Source organism: Trichomonas vaginalis, chromosome III (assembly GCF_026262505.1).
Source record: "Trichomonas vaginalis G3 chromosome III, whole genome shotgun sequence".
NCBI classification, from domain to species: Eukaryota; Parabasalia; order Trichomonadida; family Trichomonadidae; genus Trichomonas; species Trichomonas vaginalis.
This window is the reverse complement of record NC_067205.1, coordinates 24,459,783-24,469,400: the sequence shown is the minus strand read 5'-3', so window position 1 is coordinate 24,469,400 and position 9,618 is coordinate 24,459,783. Positions and strand designations below refer to the sequence as shown.

Here is a 9,618-nt window from a genome sequence, read left to right as displayed (position 1 = left end):
AAGAAATTGAACTTCAAAGTTATTTGCTACTTGAAAGTAGTTTTTCCGATTATTATGATTCCAATACTTTTAAAGAAAGTACAAAAAACGAAACCATATCAGGCACCGGCAACTATTACATTCATCATTCAGTCTTTTCTTTCCACTTTCAAAATCGCGCCATTTCTCTTAGTTCTAACAGCAAAGTCTTACTTGAAACATGTAATATGAATACATCGAATCATGTTACTACAAGGTGTGCAGCATATGGAATTCAATCACCAACAGAAACAGGAATTATTAATTTCACAACAGCATCAAACACATCATCTACAGAACAAGGCGGAATATTCAATTCTCAAAATACAATTAATATTATAAAATGCAATTATTTATATAATTCATATACAGGAAGCATTAATGGACTAATACTCAATTCTGGCACAGTCACATTTTCAAATTGTTCATTCATCAGAAATAAAGGGAACTTTTTGTTTTCAGATAAACCATATATTATTCATTGTTACTTTAAAGATAACGACATCAAGAGAATTTCAAGTGATAATAATGTTTATATTGATCCGGGTGAACCATTTGATTCATATTTATCTCATTATGCAATGGATAAATGTCCTGATACATACCTTGAACAAAGATCATTCGAAGAAGAAGACAAATTCTTGATAGAAGCTATCAAATTTGTGGCCATGGGCGCATATAATACATCATTTTGTGAAGCAATGCATTTATCATCTCTCATCTAATAAACGCAACCAAAATTATAAATGCCAATTTCCTATCAGCAATCACGAATATTCTTTTTAATTACTATGAAAACAAAAAACAGCAAGAAATAAATTCAATCTGGTAATTGAATCAATCAAGATATTGTTGACAAACTTGAAATCAATGGGAGCTCTTTTAGGCAGTGTTAAACCAGAATTCCTTCTTTCGAGACAAGATTTGTTCAAGTCATGCGACAAAAGATCATCAAACAACTAAGCTGCGTGACAAAAACTAGGTGAGGATCAATCCAGAGTAGAACAGAACCTTATTTAATTTTGAATTTGACGTGAGAAAGGAATAAGACGAACTAAAAAGTCAATTCAGAATTGGAATACAGCGTTATAATGATACAGAATACTAAAATAAAACCATCAAAAACAAGTAATGATGGAGAATACGAGTATAAGGTACTTTTATAATAGTATATTATTCCATATTGCCTTCCTAGTTCAGCATATTTGAAAATTCATGGTGTGGAACGGGAACATTAATAAAACAAAGTAATTTATATATAAAAATTTATGAATTAGCGACAAAAATTGAAAACTACTCCATGCAATTAATTTTTATATATGTTTAACGTCTTCGATTCAATATTTTTAGGCTCTTTAATGACATAACTCCTCCAATATTTGTTTGTTTTTGAGGATAAAAATATGTAACAGAACATTTATCTGTTGTATAATGAATTATTAATGAATCTAATGGTTGGATTGATTCATAAGTAATTTGATAACTTCTTACAATTTGAGTGACATTGTTATCATTAAAGTAACAATTTTCAACAGCTTTTGGTTTTTTATCAAATAAATAGTTTCCTTTATTTCCTATGAATGAACAGTTTGAATAAAATACTGTATCAACATAAATTATTGCATTATAACTTCCGTTATATTCATTATTTAAATAATTAGTTCTTGTAATATTTAATCCATCACCATTACAAATTGCACCATTTTTTATTGATGATGCATTTGAGGCTGTTGTGAAATTAATAATTCCTACTCCTTTTGAACTCACTATTGAATATGCAGCATATTTAGTAATTCTATGATTAGATGTATTCATATTACTCACTTGGATATCTCCACCTGTATGATAAAGTGGAGCACCTTCTCCACTGCATTGCGAAACTGAACATTCAAACGCATAACTTTTGTAGTTAGGTTTAGAATATGATTTAATACAATATCCACATCCAAAATTTGTGTTATTTGAAAGTAATATACAAAGATGAATTAAGACACATTCAGAGTTTTCGATAAAGAATGATCCACCATAATATTTGGAGCTGTTATTGTAAAATGTGCATGTTTCTATTAATACTTTGTTGTCTGTAATAAGGTAAATCGCCGCTTTTTGATAATGGAAAGAAAATATTGCATTGTGAATGTAATAGTTGCCTTTTTCAGATATAGTTTCGTTTTTGGTTTTATCTGTGAACTCAGTCTCGCCATAATATTCTGAAAAACTCTTTTGGATTCCCATAATCTTTGGGTATGTTATAAGTTCTAACTCTAATCCTTGGTTTAAAATATGTGGTAGTCTTAAATCGCTCACAACTTTAAAATGAAATGAAAATTATAAACAAATAAACAAAAGACCAGCAAAAAATACGTTATTTCGCAATTTTTTTAAAAAAATCTTATGGTACTTATTTTCATTTGAATAGCCTCTCAGATGAATATAATTCTAAAGATTTAAGGGGGCATATTGAACGAGTCCTAGAATAATTATATTATTTGTTTTATTTGAAAATTAGCTATGATTTAGTTCCTCATATCTTCAATTAAAAATTACTATCGTTGTTTTCAAGGAATTTTGATTCCATTCATCATTTGGCTCGCTTTGATCATTATCTAACCTTCGAAAGTAGTATGTTAAAATTTAATATTTCACATCTAATACTTTTCACCTATAAAATTGCCCACAGATATAACAGAATTCTTTGCTTACTATTATACTTTAACATATTTTGAAATGAAGCCCAATTTATCGGGCCGTTTTCGAGAAAAAGTTATTTTTGTAATCAGAAATGGCAGGTTTCCTACTTGTGCATTCATAGATTGCAAAATGATAGAGAACACATAGGTATTATACTATTTTAAGCTTATTCACGATATTTACATAGCTTGTTGACAAGATATTGACAAATTTTCTATGATCTACACTCCTGAACAGGAAACAAACAAAAATTCACAGCAGATTTGCTAAATCTACTATTTTTAAATGTCAACACACAAATACATGATAAGCTCTCGGTTATTTAACAAATTTTTTCTATTTATCTATCATCTTGTACTAATATGTTACATTTTTTGTTTTCCTATGAATAAATATACCCTTAGCTTAACTTCTTTTAAAGTAATCTCATTTCGATACCTCGATATTTTACATTAACCATTATTCATTAAAATAATTCAATAATTTTAATATATGTTATAATTTGATAGTTTAGTGATCATTAATATACTCTATATTTCCTTTTAAATTTTTGAAACAAATATAATTGAAAATTTGCTCTTGGTTTTGCTGCTAGAATGCAAATATTCTATGGCAGTCCCAACGGGAACCGCGGTAATTTACCGAGGTTTCCGCACACCGGTTCCTTTTTTTAGGAATTTTTTAGATTAAAAAATATGCTTTGTAAATCATTTTTTGTAAATCGGCAAAAATTTGGAAATATTCTGACGACAATAAATCTGGGAATAGTATTTTAAATACGAGAACAACCTATTTAAAAGTGTTTCGCTCGATTTTGTATAATTTCAAATTTTCGCATATAGCTTTCCGTGAATTACCGTGATTTTACCGCCACATCAATAGTTTACGACACTTTTTCCGTAAATTGAGTAGTTTACTGCACTTTTTCCGTAAAATTGAGTTAGGGAATCCGTAAGATTACCGTACCTCACTTCTAGTTGAAAATAGCATTAGTATATAATAAATAGATATATTATTCATATTTTTGATTTTGAATTACGGAAAAAGTAAGTTCAGAACTTCCAATTATTATTTGATTAATTATGTTAAAAATACTATAAGGAATTAAAATACATAATGTTGAAATTTGAATTACGGAAAAAGTGAGTGTGAAAGTGAAGTGAAAAAGTAAGATATTTTTTGTTGAAATAATCATAGTTGTACAATTTTGAAACTATATGTAAAGCTATAAATTGAATAAATTCAAAAACAAAAATTGTTTATTCTTATTAATAAATTTATATTAATCAATAAAAAAAAAGGTAGTGGGGCCTCCAGGCACTTCGTGCCCTCTAGCCCTGAAGATGTTTAGTATAACTTTGTCCGGACAAATAAGGGTCTATCGTCGCTACAGGAAAAGTTACAGGCGTTCCACGGAAGTATACTTTGAGAAGCCTTTTCTCCCTTATAGAATGAGATAGGACGGTTATTTTACAAAACTGACAACACTTTGACCGAGTAGTTTTTTGTGCTGAACAAATAGTGTCATATAAACATCTGTCAAAAACCGCTTTTTAACTTCACTTAAAATGCCACGTAAGCTACGTAAGAATATACGTAAGAGGAAGGGAGCATTAAAACATCCAATAGTAAAACTGACACCACAACAACAGTTGCAACAACAAATTATGAATGACCCCACTATGTTGCAACAAATGTCAAGCAACCCTATGCTTTTAAACCGAGTTATTGGTGCACAGAGTGGAGGTTTAAGAGCGGCACTTTTAGCGAAAATGGCAGGCTATGGTGGAGCTGCAGACGGAACAGCTTATAACCCTCAAAGTCAAATGAATTTGAGTTCACTCAAAAATCAAATAACAGATGTCAAAAAGTCAAACATAGACATACAGAAACAAATAAGTGAAAACGAAAAGAAACTAGAATATGACAGACACACAAAGAAACTCAATGAGTTAAACGTAGAGAAAAAGAAGAAAGAAGAACAACTGAAAGAACTAAGTACAGAGGAATATGCGAAAAAAGTGTCAGAAAAAGCAGCAGAAGTAGCAAAAATGGAACAAGATGTTATAAATTTGAAAAACCATACTACTCAATATAAAGTACTGAAAGATGAAGAGATAAAACAAAAAGCCCTGAAGACATATATGGATAGCGATGAGTATAAAAAAGAAGTTGAAGCAAATATAAAGGCAGAAAAACTTTTACAGTTGCAAAACCAAACCGTACAGTATGAAAACTTAGCACAAGAAAGTAAAAATAACGACGCAGCCATGCAAAAGGCAATGAAAAGCGCAGAATATATAAAAGCTAATAATGACTGGTTAGATGCCCAAGCCAACGCTAAAGCAGCCCAACTTATAGGGTCAATAAGGACAAAAATACAAGCGGATGAAGACAGTTCAAATGAAGCTTTAATGAATGCTGACTTTAAGAACGCCTTCGAAGCTCTTCATAGTAAGGTGAAACTAGTGAACGACTTCTCATCTGGAAAGAAACTGAAGTCTGAAGGTTTCGACAACGAGTTAAGAGAAGTAGCACAAAATATGACGAAAATAACAGATGCAGCAACGAGACAGGCAGTTCAAAGTGCCTATGACGCCGTTAGAGCAACTGTTGTGGAAAGTCAAGAAAAAGAGTTACAACAGACCAAAACAGACCTAGTAAATGCTTTCTTAAAAACGAAAAGTCAGGTAGGACATTATGCTGCAGATGGAACATATGTGCCAGCTGGTGGAACTTATATACCACCAAACCCTCCAAGAGAAGCACCTGCACCAGGACTACCTAAAACATTTACATCGTCACATGGACACAGACACAGGCATGCACCAAAACCAACAGTTCAAAACACTGCACAACAACCAACAGTTCAAAACACTGCACCACAACCAACACAACAACCAACACAACAACCAACAGTTCAAAACACTGCACCACAACCAACAGTTCAAAACACTGCACCACAACCAACAGTTCAAAACACTGCACCACAACCAACAGTTCAAAACACTGCACAGCAACAACCACAAACAGAGCAAGGACATAAAAGAAGTAGAGAACAAGGAAACCAAGAATTCTTAAAAATGCTTAAGGAAAATTATGGTTACCCAGATACTCTTGACTTTAGTGACAGATATAAAGAAGCTATTAGAAAGTTCAAGGAAGGAAATACTGACCCGAACCTATTTAGCTTTATGGTTCAGCACCAAATGGGATATAATTTCAAACCTGGAAAATACAAGCTCGCTAAGGGATATGATTTAATAGCATATCATCCAAATGACATGGATGAATTTACTCCGAGATATTTGGTGTCAGAGATAAATGATAATTCAACTATCTTCATGAAACGCGTAAAAAATAGAGACGGAACGAAAGAAGAAAGGGTTATGAATGCGGATGACTTAAATAGGGAACTTGTTAAAAACGGTCTCGGAATATATGAAATGCCAGCAGATGAGGTACAAGAAACTCAACAGGAAGAAGTTCAGATACAACCAGACATGGAAGAAATAGTTCAGCAACAACAGCTAGAAGAGCCTGAAGGAAACAAACAAGTCCCTCCTTTGGAAACTAACTTCACAGAACTAGATGAAGATTTGGAACAGCCGAAAAATCTTGACCCTCAACAAGAGTATGCGGAGAATATGGAATCTTTCCAAGAGTCTAAGAAAAATTCGGCTGACATAGTAGAAGAATATCGAAAAATGTTCGCCGACATACAAAAGACTCCAACATCAGATGAAAATATTCAGCATAGAATGGAAGAACTGAAAGAAAGTGTACGCAAATACAACAATCCTTTTTACTTACGACCATATAACGTTCAATCTTTGGCTGAACTCGGTGAAAATAAAAGGTTAAATTTCACCAAAACATATAGAAATGAAACATTGTTTAAAGTTCATTCAGAACCTAACCAATATGGAAACAAACCTACTTTTGTTTCTGCAGACTATGGAACTACAATGAGATGGGGTCATAAAGCTAATCCGGATAGGTGGTTCATAAACTTACAACCACAATTCCAAGAAGTTGTAGACGCAATGGAAGTGAATGGTGAACCAGATATAGCTGGTATTTTCAGCGCGGCTTTAATGCCATTGAAAGATATGAAACATGCAGATATTTTGGACCAGTATGAAATGAACATGGCTGATGGAAATATAACACCTGACGTTCTAGAACATTTATCTCAAAGAACTACACAGAACCATAGAGATGGTATATTTGGTGAAGAGTTTAGAAAGAAAGTTAGGGAGATAGAAGGAAGAGAACCTATTGTACATGACCTTGCAAACGAAAGTTTACAAAATGTCATAAAAACTTACTTTGCAGACAATGAACTGAGAAGGGATGAATATTTAAGAAAACTCAAATGGACAGTACCAAATGAAATGTTAGTATTGAAAAACATGTTCCTTGACAAAATAAAACCAACTACAGAAATAAATGACGCAAGACTGAAACATTGGGTAAAAGCTTTCCCATTCACAAAAGATATTATTGGTAACATGGAAAGAAAACCAGAATGGCTACAAAAACATATATTTGGAAACGAGCTTATTCCATATGGACAAGCTCTGTTTGAAGAGCTTGAACCGGAAACTCAGGAAAGAGTCATGCAAACAATACGCGAAGACTCAAATACAAACTATGACAAAATCTTTCTAGGATATAGGTTACCTGAGATGGGCGACCAGAGCCAAAGGCAAAAAGGACATGGGAAATTTACAACATACTAGGTGAACATGAGGCAAAGATGCAACAACTTGAAGCAGAGGGCAAGTTACCAAAGCGACACCAAAGAAGAAGAGAAGAGTAGAACAAAGTGAAAGTAGTGAAGAAGTAACTTCATCTAGTGAAAGTAGTGGCAATGAAGGAAAAAGAAGAGTTAAAAACTCAGTCAGGAAGAAAGTAAAGCTTGGTCGAGTGGGTTCTATTATGACAAATAAATCCAACTATTCTATATTTTTACCCATATGAAATGTACGCCGCTCAGAATATAACGCCAACAGTTTTGGATGCCATGAATGGAAATGTTTCCGAATGGTATAACGAATGCGACAATGCCATTAGAAGGTCAGAAATAGTTCCTGGAACTTACGAATATACAACTGCTGTTTCTTATGGAAACGTAGGTGAGTTGGAGAAGGTTCTTCAACAACAGATATTGCTTGCGACAGGTTTCATATTATTTCTATTGACAACTCATTCTTATACGTGGAACAAGACATTGAAATAAAACCTTCTGCCAAGTTGTCTGACAAGAAAGGTTGCAATGGAATTTTCTATGTCGGATACCAATATGCTCCAGAAGTTTTCATGGGATATAAGATTATTCTAACTCTGACTTAGTTCAAACAGTAACATGGGCAAACTATGAATGGTTCGCTTTGAGAAACTCAGTACAACCACAAGCTAGAGAACAAACAGACCAGTATGCAAATATTGAAAAAATAAGAAGACTTGACCCTAACGTTCCAGGAGTTTATGTTAACCTTTCTGGTTCAGATGGAACTGCTGCCACTAAAGTAAAACTGAAACTTAGAGTTCCTTTGTCATCTTTCCTCATCTTCAGGTTTTTAAGATACTTGCCAAACTGGGCAGGAAAAATTTCTATCGAACTTACTCCAAGCAAAAATAACTTAGTCATTGCACCAACGCAAGACCCATTCAGCATTACTGTAGCTGGAACTGGTGGAGCCAAGTTCTGTGAATTTTGCAAAGACAAAGTTGACTTAGACTTTGGTTTCTCAAACTTCAACAATGAAGTAAACTATTATTTCAATGCTGCTGGAACTGCTTGGGACCCAGTTAAGTTCACATGCGAAAAATTTGAATGCAAGAGAATAGAAAGCAGACTTGCAGTCTATATGTTGGACCCAGATATTTCAAATGCTTTAGCTGCCAATATATTGCAGTTCCACTTATGTTCCCTATACACCAAATATCTGTCAAAGACTTTGCAGGTGAAGTTGGAAACCAAAGTGCTGACCCAGGTGCAAGAACAGATATTGCTTTAACAACTGCAATGAAACATGCAGATACTATGTTTGTACTGTTCAGACGAACTATAAATGACTATTCTTGTTTCTACAACCCCGGTATTAAATATCATATAAACATAGATGGCAAATATTATCCAAGAGAAGAATATTCTACAGTTGAGGATATGAGGTCATACAACTTGACATTAGATGCTATGAACTTTAACAACAACTTCACAACAACCATTAACCCTGAAATGCAAAGTTCTATTATGCCATATGTGAAAGTATGGACTCATACAGGAGGTCAAAAAACTCAATATACAAATGGAGACCGTTCAAACTTTTGGCTTGGCATTCCATTTGCTGACTCAGAAGACTTTATGGGTGGTATTTCAACTGTTGGTACTGTACAAATACAATATACTGGTGACAGAGACGGTCCAGATGAACTGAGAGCAAAGAAGTTTACAAAACCAATAGCACTTTTCACGGAAGATGCTCTTTTGAAGATTCGTTCGATGAAACCTGCTGGGGCTCCTCAGATTGGCATAACGACAGCTTCCATCGAGCAGATTTTGGCAGCAGGTCAGTAAGTTGTTCTTGAACTGACTTCTCTCCGTCAAATATTGACAGTACGCCAGTTTTGACATAATATTGTAAGATAAACTTACCTTTAGAAATATCTGTAAGTTTTGTTGTTATATTTTTGTCAACGTCAAGAACTTTCACCATTTCAGTTATACCAACTTTCTTTGCTTTATGGAAATATTTTGGTTCAGCAAATATTGCTATTCTATAACATTTACCATTGTTTGTATAAAGAACTATTCTGTCAATGTATTTGTATTGTTTGTGTGTGTAAACTTTGTTCTGCTTCAATTCGAAGAGATACTCGAATACGTCCATCTTTTTATTC

At 33.4% G+C, this 9,618-nt stretch overlaps 2 protein-coding genes and 1 pseudogene across 3 annotated transcripts, besides 1 other annotated feature; 2 read left to right on the top strand and 1 right to left on the bottom strand.

The window, feature by feature from the left end:
- Window positions 1-206: 206 nt before the first annotated feature.
- Window positions 207-743, top strand: TVAGG3_0756790 (uncharacterized protein; the record flags this gene model as incomplete). The annotated part of the gene is made up of 1 exon (XM_001303902.1): window positions 207-743. One exon carries the CDS (start codon window positions 207-209, stop codon window positions 741-743), a length of 537 nt encoding a protein of 178 aa, XP_001303903.1.
- A 533-nt stretch (window positions 744-1,276) lies between these two features.
- On the bottom strand, window positions 1,277-2,355 carry TVAGG3_0756780 (pectin lyase-like family; the record flags this gene model as incomplete). Its single annotated transcript, XM_001303903.2, has 1 exon — window positions 1,342-2,253. The coding sequence occupies one exon, from the start codon at window positions 2,251-2,253 to the stop codon at window positions 1,342-1,344; it is 912 nt and encodes a 303-aa protein (XP_001303904.1).
- Window positions 2,356-6,620: 4,265 nt separating this feature from the next.
- Window positions 6,621-9,618: part of a mobile genetic element that runs on past the window's edge.
- TVAGG3_0756770 lies at window positions 8,035-9,035 on the top strand (annotated as a pseudogene). The gene has a single exon. A coding segment is annotated over exon 1 (1,001 nt).